Source organism: Neoarius graeffei, chromosome 1 (genome assembly GCF_027579695.1).
Source record: "Neoarius graeffei isolate fNeoGra1 chromosome 1, fNeoGra1.pri, whole genome shotgun sequence".
Classification (NCBI taxonomy): domain Eukaryota; kingdom Metazoa; phylum Chordata; class Actinopteri; order Siluriformes; family Ariidae; genus Neoarius; species Neoarius graeffei.
The window spans coordinates 54,473,981-54,492,849 of record NC_083569.1 but is presented as its reverse complement, the minus strand read 5'-3'; the positions used below and the strand labels follow the sequence as shown (position 1 = coordinate 54,492,849).

Here is an 18,869-nt window from a genome sequence, read left to right as displayed (position 1 = left end):
CAATACCTGATTGAGTTACAAATACTACATGAAAATATTTAAAATCACAAGCTCCCTAACAGACAATGGTGGATGTGTTCAGTTTTTACTCACATGTGTAGAAGGAGATATTCTGAGCGTTGAGGTTCCGGCCACACCTCACAGGGATTACCTGCACTCTGTAAAGCGTTCCAGGAGACAGGAATTCAATCTGGTAACTTGTTGCATTCGTAACATTTTCTCTTTGAGTCCCATTGATCTCTACTCTGTAGTGAGAGATATTTGCGTCTGCCTTCTTACTCCAACTCAGAACACCTCTGCTTTTAGTCACATTGGAGATTTCAATATCACCATAAAATCGATCTGCAGAAAATGGGTACAGCATCAAGAATCAAGGCTTGTTTGGGGGAGGGGGAGCCGTTTATTGAGGTGAACTGAATGAGTATTAAAAATAAAAATCAGTATTTAGCATTCTATATGAAGGCAGATGTAACTTTGAATACAAATGCTGTTGCAATAAATTAGACAAAGAAATCTGGTTTTAAATACATAAAAACCATCAAAACAATGTTTCCCAAGATATCTTATGTACTGTGCTCTCTATAAAATAAACTATCCTTGTCACCATTTTCTCCAAAGCATTAATATAATATTGTTTACATATTTGACCCTATTTTATGACATTGGTAAAAGAAAGATTTATTACTTTAAGTCATTAATAGTCTTAGAAAATTTTTAAAATTCTTCAGTTGTCCCTCTCTATGTAGAATTTAAGTGTTTCCCTTTCAATAACTGCTTCTTTTTAGGAAGCTGAGAACCATTAATTGTCCAAAGAACACTTAATGACCCCTTCAAAATGACTTTTTTCCTAAGAACGTACCATGTACCAAGTTGTTTCAGCTAAGTTTTTAGATAAAGAAAATAATTACAGGCAGCAATAGAGTGGGGTAATACGCCCCCGTGGGGTAAAAGGCCCCCGGCCTGTTTTACCCAAAATAACCACCAGATGGCGCAAAGTTACATTTCTATTGTTGCTATGGACTGGCTTGACAACGGGGATATACAAATATCCACTGTGGATCGCATATCAGCAACGCAGTGGAGAGAAATCAAATTTCATTGTAAGTGATATAATTTTCAGATATCAGTAAAACTGTATTTAGATAGCTGCCATTTCGTCATATCACAGCTGTGTATGTGGTATGAGTAGACAAGTCAGTACGTTAAAAAAATACATTAGGTATAAAAAGTTGAATCACATTTTGAAAGTAAGACCCTTTTTTGTAAAAGTGTAGTCTGTGGGGTAAAACGCCCCCTTAATGGTGGGGTAAATGGCCCCCAGGGGGCATCGTTTCCTTTTATCATAATTAGAGTAGAGTGGGGGAAAAAGCCCCCCTTAAGGAAAATTCAGTTTTTCTCCAAGTTGAAATGAACCATGTGTTTAGTTTTAATCATAGTTTTTGACAACAGTGACATGAACAATAATGCCACCTAAAGTTTGCCTAAAGTTAATACTTAATTTTTTTTTTTTTAACAAAAACAAACATCGTGCCAAGGGGGCCTTTTACCCCCCCCCCCCCCCCCCCCCCCCAGTGGGGTAAAAGGCCCCCTGAGGTGGGGCAATAGGCCCCCTCACTCAAAAAAACAAGAAAATATCCCTGAATTAATTAATAGCTTGTTCTTTGTTAATTCATGTTCAATCCACACAAAATTATATTGAAATTAAAATGCGAAATATAATAAAATAATGCATCTATTCATTAATTCAGGGATATTTTCTTGTTTCTTTCACATTATAGGCTTAAGTAAACACTTTTGCTATCCAAACAGCTTTTTTTGAGTGAGGGGGCCTATTGCCCCACCTCAGGGGGCCTTTTACCCCACTGGGGGGGTAAAAGGCCCCCTTGGCACAATGTTTGTTTTTGTTAAAAAAAAAAATTAAGTATTAACTTTAGGCAACCTTTAGGTGGCATTATTGTTCATGTCACTGTTGTCAAAAACTATGATTAAAATAACACATGGTTCATTTCAACTTGGAGAAAAACTGAATTTTCCTTAAGGGGGGCTTTTTCCCCCACTCTACTCTAAATCTGGGGCTTGCACCACAGACCTAGTTAATGTTACTACGACTACTATAATAATAATAATAGTTTTTCCACAAACGCTTGGCTCTATGGCTCTTCAGCTGATATAAATACTCATACTTAAGTATTTATACTGATATAAATAATTATAATACTGTAGTACATACGATAATACTCTTACAAATAAATTAAAAGATAGATAGACAGACAGACAGACAGACGTGTGTGTGTGCAAATATAGACGGACTTTAAAAGAGCACAACCTGAGGTTGTGCTGTGAGTGTAAAGGTGTAACTTTATCCACTTTTTCTGTATTCACTGGTGCACAAACTCACCAATAACCAAAGGATGTTAATCATCACTACAAATGTACCCCTCTGATGACAAGGAGGGTACAACATAATTTCTCCCTCACTCAGACACACACGTGTGTGTGCCAAATACCATGCAAGCAAACAAAGGGCTTTTGTGTTCTGTTCAACTTCCTCTTACCCCCGACATTCATTTACATTATTTGATTTAAATATGGATCAGTTACGCAGATGTTTCAGAGACATCTGTATGAAGCAATGTTGCTAAAATTGTTCAACAGTTAAACCAAAGTGTTCAAAGGAACACCACATGGAACTATTTTCTTACCATAACATCTAATCACAGTCTGTTCATTCAGACTGTTTATATGAATAACATCACATCTTTTCTCCTGATCGTTATTATATGCAGTTTGCTAGTGTTGTGCAGTAGAAATGTACTTTAACGTACAGTTACGGTCAAAAACGTGTACACACTGTCTCATTCATAGGTTTTTCTGTATTTTGACTATTTTCTACATTGTAGAACAATACTGAAGACATCAAAACTATGAAATAACATGTGCAACATATATAGAATTTTGTAGTAAACAAAAAAGCGTTTAAAAAAATACATCTCATATTTTAGATTCTTCAAAGTATCCAGCATTTACCTTGACGCTTTGCACACTACTGGCATTATCTTAACCAGCTTCGTGAGGTAGTCACCTGGAATGCTTTTCAATTAACAGGTGCCTCGTCAAAAGTTAATTAGTGCAATTTCATTCGTTCTTAGTGCCTTTGAGATCAAACAGTAAATAATAAACACAGTCAATGGTCCTATTTCACAACTGTAGTAATCTATGTCAAGAACTGCTCAACTAAGTAAAGAGAAACGACATCCATCATTACTTTAAGACATGAAGTGACTTTTAATTAATAAATATAAAGAAAAACCATTGAATTAGAAGGTGTGTCCAAACTTGTGACTGGTACTGCATATCAGTGCTGCATCTTGAGATGAATTACCAACAGATAGTAAGATGTAATGGTGGCATGGTGGTGTAGTGGTTAGCACTGTCACCTCACAGCAAGAAGGTTCTGGAATCAAGCCCAGCGGCCGGCGAGGGCCTTTCTGTGTGGAGTTTGCATGTGCTCCCAGTGTTCCGATTTCCCCCACAGTCCAAAGACATATAGATTAGGTTAATTGGTGGCTCTAAATTGACTCATCCCCCCACAAATCTGTCCCTCTGAGTTACATGTCGGTCCTGGGATCGAGATGCTGATCTCTTCTGCTCCTCGGACCTGCCTGATCCATCCTGGTGCCCTGTGTCTGGTTGGAGTCTCATCGCATCACTCCTGTGGAGGGCGGCCCCATGTGGACAGTTGGGGGTCGCACCTGGAGGACGCTCTGGACTCTTGCAGTGGTGCTTTTGTGGCTGGGGACTGTAGTTGACTTGCTGACTTTGGGACTACGGTTGTCGTGAACGGTTTTGCGCTCGGGTTTCCGTCAGTGGGGGGTTTATAACATCAACGAAGCTGACTTTATGTTAGGACTGTTAATGTTATAGTCATGTTGTCTGTTGTTGCCCGGATGGGGATGGGTTCCCTTTTGAGTCTGGTTCCTCTCGAGGTTTCTTCCTCATGTCGTCTGAGGGAGTTTTTCCTTGCCACCGTCGCCACAGGCTTGCTCATTGGGGATAGATTAGGGACAAAATTAGCTCATGTTTTAAGTCGTTCAAATGCTGTAAAGCTGCTTTGCGACAATGTTTATTGTTAAAATCGCTATACAAATAAACTTGACTTGACTGTTGTTTGTCTCTATGTGTTAGCCCTGCGATGACCTGGCGACTTGTCCTGGGTGTACCCTAGGGTGACCACCTGCTCATAAGCCCAAAGGGGGACAAGGGGTATGTTTTTGAGGGACAATGTGGGACGCCGCCCCCACTGCGCCGCGCCAGCCGCTGGAAGACTCACAGATAGTGGTTTACCCATTTCTAGCACATACTACCTTACATGGTATATCAATAATACCCTATTCTGCTGTTATTGGTGATGTATGGTCATGAACAGGCCACCAAATGTGTTTTTTTTTAAATAAACATTCACAATATTTTGACAATTCAATGACTTGACAGACACACTTCCACTTATGATTTACTGAAGCTAATCAATTTTATTTATTTTCCATTACAATTTATTCACTTTATATCAATCATAATATAATATTGAGTCTGAGGCTTTGCAGTGCATCAGTACAGCAGGAATAGTGACAAGTCTCCATTTAGTTTTCAGTGGATTAACAGGAATTGTAGTGGCTCAGCACCACAGAAACAGTAGAAAAAAAGTCTCTTAACTCACAACCACAGCTTTGTGCCACAATCTCCTGCCTGATATGATATTGCGTGTTGGACAGTGTGATACACACTCGTCACCTCTGCCGCAGTCACTTTGTCAGCTAGAGAGTCGTTTTTAGGTCGGAGGAAAGCATCCATAGATTTAGACGTTTCTTTCTGTTGCACACGTTTCTTGTGAGTCTCCGCGAGCCTGTGTCGTTTCACATCGTATTCCCCGCCATGTCCGATTGAGAAAGATGTTTTGCAAAGGTCACAAAAAGCCCTCTCGGTATCCCCCTCAACCCCTTTCAGCCACAAATATTCATTTCCCCACTCTTTCCTGTACATACACCTCTTTTTAACTGGAGGTGGCGGTGCCTCACCTGCCATCTCCCCGGTACCTTTCTCCATTTTTTAATATGAAAGCAATGCATGCGTTGCACCTGCGTCCCTCGTCACTGTCTGTGCACGTGAGTGCGGTGTCATGGCAACAACAAAAAGTTGACAACAACCAGTCAGTTGTGAGGGGTGTGTGTGTGTGTGTGTGTGTGTGGTTTTGTTCTCCGTCCAGTGGCGACGGTGGTGTGCTGAAATGTCAAGTACTCGTAATATTCGTTTGGCTGCCTGGGTGGCCCGGGGAGAGCGACATCCCCCTCAGCAAGCATCGATTATGCGGGACACGTTCTGAATTTGCGGGACGCATAAATTCGGCTTCAAATGCTGTACGCGCACGCGCTATGCGGGACAGGTGGTCACCCTAGTGTACCCCACCTCTTGCCCATAGTCAGCTGGGATAGACTCCAGCTTGCCCGCGATCTTGCATAGGATAAAGCAGTTATGGATAATGGATGGATGAATAGTAAGATGTATGGATATACAGTATATTTTCAATAATACAGTACCAGGCAAAAGTTTGGACACACCTTCTAATTCAATGTTTTTCTTTATTTTTATTAATTAAAGGATACTTCAATTATTTGATAAACAAATGAAGTGACAAGTGGATTCTCAGAATGATAATATGCTGCCCAGATATATTAGGCTTACTGGGTCACAGATCTGCATAGATATAACACTGATTTGACAGTTAACTACTGTGAGTGACTCTACTTAACTACCTACAAAACTTTATTGCAAGTGTGCAATACATGCTTCATTTCTGGTGTTTCTACTCGTCTGACCTGACATCTCATCTAGCTGATTTTTTTGTTTGTTTACAGCAAGTCATATTTCAATTAACTGTCATCCAAGCATCTTGTTTGTTGTTGGTTACTTAAATAAAGTTATGTAATACAATCCCAAAAAAAGTTGGGACACTGTGTAAACTGTAAATGAAATCAGAATGCAATAATTTGTAAAATCATGGAAACCTTGTATTTCATGGAAAAAAGGACAAAGACAACATACAGTGGGGCAAAAAAGTATTTAGTCAGCCACCAATTGTGCAAGTTCTCCCACTTAACAAGATGAGAGAGGCCTGTAATTTTCATCATAGGTATACCTCAACTATGAGAGACAGAATGGGGGGAAAGAATCCAGGAAATCACGTTGTAGGATTTTTAATGAATTAATTGGTAAATTCCTCAGTAAAATAAGTATTTGGTCACCTACAAACAAGCAAGATTTCTGGTTCTCACAGACCTGTAACAACTTCTTTAAGAGGCTCCTCTGTCCTCCACTCGTTACCTGTATTAATGGCACCTGTTTGAACTCGTTATCAGTATAAAAGACACCTGTCCACAACCTCAAACAGTCACACTCCAAACTCCACTATGGCCAAGACCAAAGAGCTGTCAAAGGACACCAGAAACAAAATTGTAGACCTGCACCAGGCTGGGAAGACTGAATCTGCAATAGGTAAGCAGCTTGGTGTGAAGAAATCAACTGTGGGAGCAATTATTAGAAAATGGAAGACATACAAGACCACTGATAATCTCCCTCGATCTGGGGCTCCACGCAAGATCTCACCCCGTGGGGTCAAAATGATCACAAGAACGGTGAGCAAAAATCCCAGAACCACACGGGGGGGCCTAGTGAATGACCTGCAGAGAGCTGGGACCAAAGTAACAAAGGCTACCATCAGTAACACACTACGCCGCCAGGGACTCAAATCCTGCAGTGCCAGACGTGTCCCCCTGTTTAAGCCAGTACATATCCAGGCCCGTCTGAAGTTTGCTAGAGAGCATTTGGATGATCCAGAAGAGGACTGGGAGAATGTCATATGGTCAGATGAAACCAAAATAGAACTTTTTGGTAAAAACTCAACTTGTAGTGTTTGGAGGAGAAAGAATACCATACCTTGCATCCAAAGAACACCATACCTACTGTGAAGCATGGGGGTGGAAACATCATGCTTTGGGGCTGTTTTTCTGCAAAGGGACCAGGACGACTGATCCGTGTGAAGGAAAGAATGAATGGGGCCATGTATCATGAGATTTTGAGGGAAAACCTCCTTCCATCAGCAAGGGCATTGAAGATGAAATGTGGCTGGGTCTTTCAGCATGACAATGATCCCAAACACACCGCCTGGGCAATGAAGGAGTGGCTTTGTAAGAAGCATTTCAAGGTCCTGGAGTGGCCTAGCCAGTCTCCAGATCTCAACCCCATAGAAAATCTTTGGAGGGAGTTGAAAGTCCGTGTTGCCCAGCGACAGCCCCAAAACATCACTGCTCTAGATGAGATCTGCATGGAGGAATGGGCCAAAATACCAGCAACAGTGTGTGAAAACTTTGTGAAGACTTACAGAAAACGTTTGACCTCTGTCATTGCCAACAAAGGGTATATAACAAAGTATTGAGAGGAACTTTTGTTATTGACCAAATACTTCGTTTCCACCATAATTTGCAAATAAATTCTTTAAAAATCAGACAGACAATGTGATTTTCTGGATTTTTTTTTCTCATTCTGTCTCTCATAGTTGAAGTGTACCTATGATGAAAATTACAGGCCTCTCTCATCTTTTTAAGTGGGAGAACTTGCACAATTGGTGACTGACTAAATACTTTTTTGCCCCACTGTATCAAATGTTGAAAGTGAGAAATTTTATGGTTTATTTGAATTTGATGTCAGCAACACATTTCAGAGAAGTTGGGACAGGGGCATGTTTACCACTGTGTTGCATCACTACTTTTAACAACACTCTGTAAACATTTGGGAACTGAGGAGACCAATTGCTGTAGTTTTGAGAGAGAAATGTTGTTCCATGATTGCCTGATATACAGTTTCAGTTGCTCAACAGTTTGGGGTCTCCTTTGTCATATTTTGTGCTTCATAATGTGCCAGATGTTTTAAATGGGAGACATGTCTGGACTGCAGGCAGGCCAGTTTAGCACCCGGACTCTCTTACTCTGGAGCCATGCAGTTTTAATATGTGCAGAAAGCGGTTTGGCATTGTCTTGCTGAAAGAAGGAAGTCCTTCCCTGAAAAAGATTTTGTCTGGATGGCAGCATACAGTGGTGCTTGAAAGTTTGTGAACCCTTTAGAATTTTCTATATTTCTGCATAAATATGACCTAAAACATCATCAGATTTTCACACAAGTCCTAAAAATAGATAAAGAGAACCCAGTTAAACAAATGAGACAAAAATATTATACTTGGTCATTTATTTATTGAGGAAAATGATCCAATATTACACATCTGTGAGTGGCAATAGTATGTAAACCTCTAGGATTAGCAGTTAATTTGAAGGTGAAATTAGAGTCAGGTGTTTTCAATCAATGGGATGGCAATCAGGTGTGAGTGGGCACCCTGTTTTATTTAAAGAACAGGGATCTATCAAAGTCTGATCTTCACAACACATGTTTGTGGAAGTGTATCATGGCACGAACAAAGGACATTTTGGAGGACCTCAGGAGAAGCGTTGTTGATGCTCATCAGGCTGGAAAAGGTTACAAAACCATCTCTAAAGAGTTTGGACTCCACCAATCCAAAGTCAGACAGATTGTGTACAAATGGAGGAAATTCAAGACCATTGTTACCCTCCCCAGGAGTGGTCGACCAACAAAGATCACTCCAAGAGCAAGGCGTGTAATAGTCAACGAGGTCACAAAGGACCCCAGGGTAAGTTCTAAGCAACTGAAGGCCTCTCTCACATTGGCTAATGTTAATGTTCATGAGTCCACCATCAAGAGAACACTGAACAACAATGGTGTGCATGGCAGGGCTGCAAGGAGAAAGCCACTGCTCTCCGAAAAGAACATTGCTGCTCATCTGCAGTTTGCTAAAGATCACGTGGACAACCCAGAAGGCTATTGGAAAAATGTTTTGCGGACGGATGAGACCAAAATAGAACTTTTTGGTTTAAATGAGAAGCGTTATGTTTGGAGAAAGGAAAACACTGCATTCCAGCATAAGGGTCTTATCCCATCTATGAAACATGGTAGTGGTAGTATCATGGTTCGGGCCCGTTTTGCTGCATCTGGGCCAGGACGGCTTGCCTTCATTGATGGAAAAATGAATTCTGAATTATACCAGCGAATTCTAAAGGAAAATGCCAGGACCTCTGTCCATGAACCGAATCTCAAGAGGTGGATCATGCAGCAAGACAATGACCCTAAGCACAAAAGTCGTTCTACCAAGTAATGGTTAAAGAGGAATAAAGTTAATGTTTTGGAATGGCCAAGTCAAAGTCCTGACCTTAATCCAATGGAAATGTTGTGGAAGGACCTGAAGCGAGCAGTTCATGTGAGGAAACCCACCAACATCCCAGAGTTGAAGCTGTTCTGTATGGAGGAATGGGTTAAAATTCCTCCAAGCCAGTGTGCAGGACTGATCAACAGTTACCAGAAACGTTTAGTTGCAGTTATTGCTGCACAAGGGGGTCACAGCAGATACTGAAAGCAAAGTTTCACATACTTTTGCCACTCACAGATATGTAATATTGGATCATTATGCTCAGTAAATAAATGACCAAGTATAATATTTTTGTCTCATTTTTTAACTGGGTTCTCTTTATCTACTTTTAGGATTTGTGTGAAAACCTGATTTTGTTTTCGATCATATTTATCCAGAAATATAGAAAATTCTAAAGGGTTCACAAACTTTCAAGCACAACTGTATTGCTCTGAAATGTGTATATATCATTCAGCATTAATGATGCCTTCCCAGATGTAAAAGCTACCCATGTCCTGTGCACTAATGCACCCTCATACCATCACAGATGCTGAACTGTGCACTGATAAGCTGGATGGTCCCTCTCCTCTGTAGCCTGGAGGACGTAGCGTCAATTACTTCTAAAAAGAATTTCTACTTTTGATTCGTCAGACTTCGGGACAGTTTTCCACTTCGCCTCAGTCCATCGTAAAAGAGCTCGGGCCCAGAGAAGGTGGTGGTGTTTCTGGACATTGTTTATATCTGGTTTTAACTTGCATTTGTGGATGCAGTAATGAACTGTTTTCACAGACGATGGTTTTCTGAAGTGTTCCTGAGCCCATACAGTGATTTCCACTACAGACACGTGTCTGCTTTTAATGCAGTGTCGCCTGAGGGCCTGAAGATCACAGGCATCCACTGTCAGTTTTCAGCCTTGTTTCTTGCATACAGAGATTTCCCCAGATTCTCTGAATCTTATATTTTGTACCATAGATGATGTGATCCCCAAATTCTTTGCAATTTTACATTGAGGAACATTATTAAATTAGGGCTAAATTAAATTAGGTTTTTTTTTTTTTTTTTTTTTTAGCATTACACGACTTTTTCAGTCTTTTTTTGCCCTTCCCAACTTTTCTGGAACATGTTGCTGACATCAGATTCAAATTGAGCATATATTTTTCAAAAAACAATAAAATTACTCAGTTTCAACATTTGACATGTTGCCTTTCTACTATTTTTGATGAAATATAGGGTTTCCATGATTTGCAAACATTGTTTTTATTTATATTTTTCACGGTGTCCCAACATTTTTGGAATTGGAGTTGGAAAATGATTGTCTCACACTGAAATAAAGATGTAAAATACTGAAATAAAGATGTCTGCATAGGAAGCGTCTGTGTATCCTTGATCTAGCATTCTCTTATTGCCTTGCTTCTTGATCCCTCAGAGTGCAGTCAGGTTATGCCTGTGAATATTGTCTCTTTCAACTGATTTATGGGGTTGTGTCCAGAAAGTATATGACCATATTTTAAGGAGACATCAATTAGAGTTTTGGAATGCACCCCTAGGCTTGGATTGAAAACATAAAACAAGAAAAGAGGCAAACAAACAAAAATACTCTACAGTATCACAAGTCCTCTTCAGTAAGAGTTGAAACACCCAGCTCAGCATGATGACTGACTTCCAAAGTCTTTAGACAAATCACCACTGGTCATGTCATAGGTCACAAATTCCAGCTCCCAACCTACACACAGTACATTGCTACACTCGGGTGCTAGAAGTTCTCATTGAATAAAAAACAAAATGAAGCTTCTCTCGAACTACAACCCCAATTCCAAAAAAGTTGGGGTGCTGTGTAAACTGTAAATAAAAAACAATGCGATAATTTGCAAATCATGGAAACCCTATATTTCACTGAAAATAGTATAAAGACAACATATCAAATGTTGAAACTAAGAAATTGTATTGTTATTTGAAAAATATACCCTCATTTTTAGTTAGATGTCACCAACATGTTTCAGAAAATTTGAGATGGGGCAACAAAAAAACTGGAAAAGTTGTGCAATGCTCAAAAAAATTATTTGGTTAATTGAAAACAGGTCAGTAACACAATTGGGTATAAAAAGAGCATCCTAAAGAGGCGGAGTCTCTCAGAAGTAAAGATGGGGAGGGGTTCACCGCTCTGTGAAAGACTGAGAGTGGACACACAGTGCAGCAATTTAAGAATAACGTTCCTCATGTAAAATTGCAAAGAATTTGGGGATCATATCATCTATGGTACATCATATCATTAAAAGATTCAGAGAATCTAGAGAAATCTCTGTATGCAAGAGACAAGGACTCAAGGATTTCTTTTTAGAAATCATGGATGCTACATCCTCCAGACTAAAGAGGAGAGGAATCATCTGGCTTGTCATCAGTGCACAGTTCAAAAGCCAGCATCTGTGATGGTACGAGGGTGCATTAGTGCACAGGACATGGGTAGCTTGTACATCTGGGAAAGCTCCATTAATGCTGAATGATATATACACGTTTCAGAGCAATATGCTGCCATCCAGATGATGTCTTTTTCAGGGAAAGCCTTGATTATTTCAAGAAGATAGTGACAACATTCTGCACATATAACTGCATGGCTCCGTAATAAGAGAGCCTGGGTGCTAAAATGGCCTGCTACAGTCCAGACTTGTCTCCCATTGAAAACATTTGGTGCATTATGAAACCTAAAATATGACATAGGAGACCACAAACTGTTCAGTAACTGAAATTGTGCATCAGGCAAGAATGGGACATTTCTCTTTCAAAACTACAACAATTGGTTCCTTCAGTTCCCAAAAGTTTACAGAGTGTTCTTAAAAGTAGAGGTGATGCAACACAGTGGTAAACATGCCCCTGTCGCAACTTTTTTTAAACCTGTTGCTGATATCAAATTCAAAATGCGCATCCATCCATCATGCATAACCACTTATCCTGCACAGGATCGCAGGTAAGCTGGAGCCTATCGCAGCTGACAATGGGCGAGAGGCGGGGTACACCCTGGACAAGTCACCAGAGTCACCCTGTCTCTGTGTTGCAGGGCTGACACATAGGGACAGACAACAATTCACACTCACTTTCACACCTACGCTCAATTTAGAGCCACCAATTAGCCTAACCTGCATGTCTTTGGACTGTGGGGGAAACCGGAGCACCCGGAGGAAACCCACGCAGACACGGGGAGAACATGCAAACTTTTCACAGAAAGGCCCTCATTGGCCACTGGGCTTGAACTCGGAACCTTCTTGCTGCGAGGCGACAGTGCTAACCACTACACCACCGTGCCACCCAAAACGAGCATATATTTTTCAAAAAAAAAAATTCCTCAGTTTCAAAATTTGATATATTGTCTTTGTACTGTTTTCAATTAAATATAGAGTTTACATGATTTGCGATTTTTCTTTTTTCTTATTATTTTAATTTTTTTATTTATTTAATTTTATTTATTTATTTACAGTTTACACAGTGTGCCAACTTTTTTTGGAATTGGGGTTGTATACCATTTACTCCAGAGTCAGAAGTTTCTTAATACTTCACAAACCAATGCCTTATTTGAAACATGTACTAACCTGTACTTGTTAGCCATAAAATAATCCCTTGCATGTAAATATTATATAATAGTCAGATTGAGATGCAAAGAAAGAAACAAACAAACAAACTTACCATCATAGCAGATGTAGGGCAGTAATTCATCACACTGCTTTTCCTGCCACATACCAAAGCTGAGCAGGACCACACAGGAATCCTCAATATATTCAGGCTCTGAAACATTATTGATGGTACTTGTAGATGCAAGAATTGTAGGAGTTGGGCTTGTAACAAAACTTGATGTGGGGAACACCACTGTGGATTCCACAGTTGGAACATCATTGTCCTCAGATGAATTTAGACAGGCACAGAGCTTCTCTAAGTCTGGGCACTGCATCACATCTGCACTGTCATATGTTAGTGGTATTGGACACATGGGTTGTGGTTGTGGCTGTGGCTGTGGCTGTGGCTCTGGCTCTGGCATTTTCTTTGGGATAGGATGACCAGGATACCAGTTCTGGTAGAGGACAGGTTCACCGTTAGCCCATTGTGACCAAAATTTTGAACCACTTACATTTTGGCGCAGACCGATCCAGTAGTCCGAAGTAAGGTTGTGACTGAGAACCTCAGCATTTGTTGGGGTGATGGTGGCTAAGTCTTCGTAACAAGCTTGACACTGAAGCCTAGCATCGTCCCATGTAGTTGAATTAGATTTGTAAAAATAGTCCCTCTCTGCACATGTAATGGAGACTGCTGAAGACACAGGGGCAAGAAATCATGAGGGATTTGAGACACTGTAATATTAAGACAATTGGTGTCATAGATAAAAGAAACAGCATTACACTCTCGAGTGTTTGTTTGGTAGACGTTTATACAAACCAACAGATCACAAGCTGACAGCATAACTAAAGCCTAACAATAATGCACAGTAGAGTACAGAGCATCTGAGATTACATGGTGGTTATTATTTAATAAGTTGTCCTCCTCCTTCCCACGCCATGTGGCGCATCGGGCGGCGCCGATCTCCGTTTCCGCAGCCCTCGGCCTCTCGCCTATTACATAGCTAGGGTTACAGTGGGGGACTAGTCCTCTGGTAACCATGAGAGTTTAACTCCCCGCTCGCATCTGTATTGCAGCGTGCCTTGCCAGATGGTCGTAGGTACCATTTTTATGATGGTCTTTGGTATGACCCGACCGTGAATAGAACTCACGATCTCCCGATCGAGAGGCGGACACGCTACCACTAGCCAGTTTAATAAGTTGTAGCCATCAATTAATAGGCAACAAGTTAATATTCTGAGGCCACACACCAAGTATCTCAGGGTCATGAACTGTAACCTGAGCCCATAAATCAATATGTTGTGGGAACATCGCACTTAATACATGGCTTCCACTTATTGTATTTGGCTGGAACAGGACAAATCTTTGCTTCACTATGAGAAGGGAGCACAGGCTAACAGTATGTCACAACACCAGCCACTCCAGTGAGTTTTAGGAGTCATTCCAAGATTGAGGTAAATCGTATTATTGAGGGTGGCACAGTGGTGTAGTGGTTGGCACTAATGCCTCACAGCACAAAGGTCCTAGGTTCGAGCCCAGCGGCCGACGAGAGCCTTTCTGTGTGGAGTTTGCATGTTCTCCCCATGTCCACGTGGGTTTCCTCCCGGTGCTCCGGTTTCCCCCACAGTCCAAAGACATGCAGGTTAGGTTAACTGGTGACTCTAAATTGACCGTAGGTGTGAATGTGAGTGTGAATGGTTGTCTGTGTCTATGTGTCAGCCCTGTGATGACCTGGTGACTTGTCCAGGGTGCACCCCGCCTCTTGCCCATAGTCAGCTGGGATAGGCTCCAGCTCGTCTGTGATCCTGTAGAACAGGGTAAGCGGCTACAGATAATGGATGGATGGATAGTAATATTATTGAACATCTCCATGTTTACATTCCTGCAGTCACAATGGCCTAATTCAATTGATTTCACTTTTTCTCTCATTTTAAAATACAGTAACTGCCATGAATTAGGACTGAATAATTAATATACTGAATGTTCATTTGTGGTTCCATCTGATTAAAAAAATCGCCACCACGCACCTCTGAGGCACCATAGTACAAAAATATTTAAGTCCATCCATTCATAACTTGGAGCCGCTTATCCTGTGCAAGGTTGCAGGCAAGCTGGAGCCTATCCCAGCTGACTATGGGCGAAAGGCGGGGTACACCCTGGACAAGTCACCAGGTCATCACAGGGCTGACACAGACACAGACAACCATTCACACTCACATTCACACCTACGGTCAATTTAGAGTCACCAGTTAACCTAACCTGCATGCCTTTGGACTGTGGGGGAAACTGGAGCACCCAGAGGAAACCCACGCGGACACGGGGAGAACATGCAAACTCCACACAGAAAGGCCCTCGCCGGCCACGGGGCTCGAACCCAGGACCTTCTTGCTGTGAGGCGACAGTGTTAACCACTACACCACCATGCCACCTAATATTTAAGCAGACACTGGCAAATATGCCAAAGACTTATAGAAAATGTAGTTACACTCAACACACACACACACTTCCATTTCCATCCTGTGATACTGCAAGACCTTAGAATGATTGGAAATGTAAGCCTTTTTGGTTTTACTGGGTCTTCGATGTAATGGTGTCAGACAGCAAGGGTAAACTCACCATCATCTCAGTCCATAATTATTATTTTCCTACTAAATTACCATTGTGTATGCAACAGCACCATGCATTCTTCAGCTTTGTCTTTAATACACACACAATGACACACTTCAATTAGTGCTTTCATGCAATGTTTGTTAGCTTTTTCATTGCAACTACCTCAGCTTGATGTTGCACAACATTGTACTGCACATAATTCCGTATATAACTCGTACTCTTTCTGCCATCTTTTTTCCTACTTCGAGATAGACTGTTTTATGCAAATTGTTGTGTCAGACAGTCATAACATAAGTTTGCTGCACAGCGTACTGTGTACGGCTGTGTGAGAGACCAATAAAAATTTGAATTTGTCATTTATTTTCATAAATTATGAATTACTGCAGTCACTTCAGAAATGTTATTCTGAGAAACAAAAAGAACAAAAGGAGACTACATTTTGTCTTTTCTAATGGCTGCATGAGTAAGGTTTTCAGAAAGTACACAAAAATGACATACATTCACTCATTCAGAGCTCAAGTTTTTTTTTTTTTGCTTTACTGTGCAGTATAAATTAGTTTTAATATCACAACCAATGCTCATCTATTACTGGTTTTATGTAGAAAATGTCTGCAAAAGATAATGCACAAAGTGCACAGGACCTCTAACAACCAGAACACCCAAAACATTTAATAAAATCCCTTGGCAATGCTGTCTAATGACTAAACGTGTATTTCACCAAAGAAAGGTACACCAGAGACCCGACCCTAACGTCTACTATTACTACCCTAATACTGCTAAAGAAGCTTTTGAATTTAGTAGGTATTAGCCTACATATATTGAGTAAATTAAATGACTGGTTAATGACCAGTGTTGGGCACGTTACTTTCAAAAAGTAATTAGTTATAGTTACTAGTTACTTTTCCCAAAAAGTAACTGAGTTAGTAACGGAGTTACTTTGTCATAAAAGTAACTAATTACCAGGGAAAGTAATTATTCCGTTACATTTTGTTCCCCCTCAAAAAAAAAAAAAAAAAAAATCAAATTCAATTAGTGTAATCATAATAAAAGTGAATGTTAAATGTGTTTAATGACTGAAATGGACACTTAACAGAACCAATTAGTAACGTTATCTACACTACAGTGAACCCTCGCTATAACGCGGTTCATCTTTCGCGGCATCGCTGTTTCGCGGATTTTTTTTTTTTTACAGTGCATTGTGTTCAGAACACTGAACTTCAGCGAGTGGCACAAGAATGGGACCCGTTGATGTGTTGCTCGTTACAGTTTTCAAATATAATCGAAGGTGGCATGTCTGTTTACAAGAATCTTCTTGCCCAGAAGAAAAAAGAGTGCCAACAACTACCCATAACTATGTTCTTCTCTCGGAAAAAGACACCTGCACCACAGCCTTCAGCAGAAAATGACGCTACAGCGGAGCGGAGCGGAGTCAGGACAAAGAGGCACAGTCAGAGGGACTGTGAAATACGCGAGTCGCAATGTGTCTAACCTCGTATTCATTATTAAAAATATTATTTTACAGTATTATTACAGTATTATTATTTTAAAAGTATTAAAAACTGTCATAGTTATTTGCAAGAACGTTTTTTTTTTATTTCTTAAACAAATGCTTTACATTTGTATTGTATAATAGTCATAGACGTCGCCAGACCCATTTTAGGGTAGCTCCAGCCACCCTATCTTATGGCAAAGCCACCCTATATTTTTTGCCCTTTTTTAAATTATTTATATTTTTATTTTTTTCCCAAAAAAAACAAAGGCAGTAAAGCACTGAACATGAGCCATCAAGAACGCAAGTTAATCCGAACAACAGTTTCTGCTTGCTTATTTATTGTTTAATGCAATATTATTAATATCGTTATGATTCCTCCTCATTGGCTCTGTGTCAAGCGTCACGTCGAGTGGTAGGCTAGTAGGACTTAAAAAACTACGCGGGCATTCTGCAGCAGGCGCGGTGCGGGCTTCCATTGAGTTGGGTTTGCAGAGAGTCAGAATTCTATGCTTTCATTTGCAGACACACACGATGAGATTGTAATTTGATGTCAGTGGTTTGCATTTGCTTAACTTTACCTAGGCTATATTGAGTCTTCTGTAGAATGTTTACATGATGATTTGTGAAGCACTTGCCCTCTTCAGTTTGCGCAGGAATGCATGACACCTACCATTGTTTTTTTCACATTTTTGTAGTTTAGCTGGTGAAGTTGCTTCAGCAAGCAATTAAATGATGAAAGCAATTTTAAAATAGAATAGAAATGGTGGGAAGTGTGTCCCCAAGGTGTGATGCTCTTGAAATAATGAATTGATTGACAGCCTTAGTAGGTGCTCTGAAAAATGTTCGGCGTGCGCTGCGCGCGCACAATACCTTTTCTCCTCTGGGTGCTAAGCTACCCCTGACTCTCAAACCTAGTGACGTCCCTGCTGGAAATACAGCCAGCACTTTTCATTACTTTAAATAAAAGGCAAGAGTGTTTACGTGCAATGCACATTATGTCGAGGAACAAAGCGTTTGTCCTCGTCAGTGGCCAGTAATTAGTAACATAATTTTAATAACTACAAAAATATATTACATTTGATAGATGTCTTACATTGTCCCACAAAACTATTAATATACAGTGAACCCTCGTTTATCGCGGGGGTTACGTTCCAAAAAGGACCCGCGATAGGCGAAATCCGTGAAATAGTCAACTTAATTTTTTTACAACTGAAAGCGCAGTGCTGGGCTGACCGCTCGCCATCGCTGGCTCTTCCGATTGAAAGAGTGCGCAGTAGTGCAGTAGGCGTGGCCTACCTACGTATGTTGTCCAAATCTACTCTGATTGGCTTACTGTGCCGTTGTCTCGTGTCTCCCCGCCCCACACGAAAGCAGAGTAAAGAAAGGCTGAACGAGCAGCGTGCCAGATGAGAACAGCTTTAATAAAGTAACGCATAGTATTTTATTGTAAGTAACGGGAACGGCGTTATAACGATGTAAAAAGTAATTAGTTAGAATACTCGTTACTAAAAAAAGTAACGCCGTTAGTAACGTCGTTATTCCCATCACTGTTAATGACCAACACATGGGAACATTTTAAAGATTAGTCTGCATATTCATGCCATTGACAAGGCGTTCCAGGAAATGCAGCATAGTAGCTGGGTATTTTTAAAACCGAACATTCCCCCCCCCCCCCCTCCGTTTATAAAAATGTTTTATCCACACCACCTCGTCTTCGAAAAAAATCCCTTCCACACATAACCGAACATCTGCGTTTTCAATCACATTCATAAGCATTCCAAACCTGTAGATGGTTATTTCCCCAAATCCTACCCAGGGCCGTAACTACCATTGAGGACACCGAGGTCATGTCCTCGGCATTTTTTC

General features: G+C 40.6%; 1 protein-coding gene across 4 annotated transcripts in view; it reads right to left on the bottom strand.

Moving 5' to 3' along the window:
- LOC132887921 (receptor-type tyrosine-protein phosphatase eta) overlaps positions 1 to 18,869 on the bottom strand; it is a 51,180-nt gene that overhangs the window by 24,707 nt on the left and 7,604 nt on the right. For 3 of the 4 annotated variants that reach the window (XM_060923730.1, XM_060923756.1, XM_060923748.1), the window contains exons 2-3: positions 12,977 to 13,594; positions 94 to 342 (exon numbers count right to left, since the gene is read on the bottom strand). In XM_060923730.1, the coding sequence (XP_060779713.1) occupies positions 94 to 342; positions 12,977 to 13,594 (867 nt within the window). The remainder of the gene's footprint in view (positions 1 to 93; positions 343 to 12,976; positions 13,595 to 18,869) is intronic. The other variant, XM_060923739.1, reaches the window with a different exon arrangement.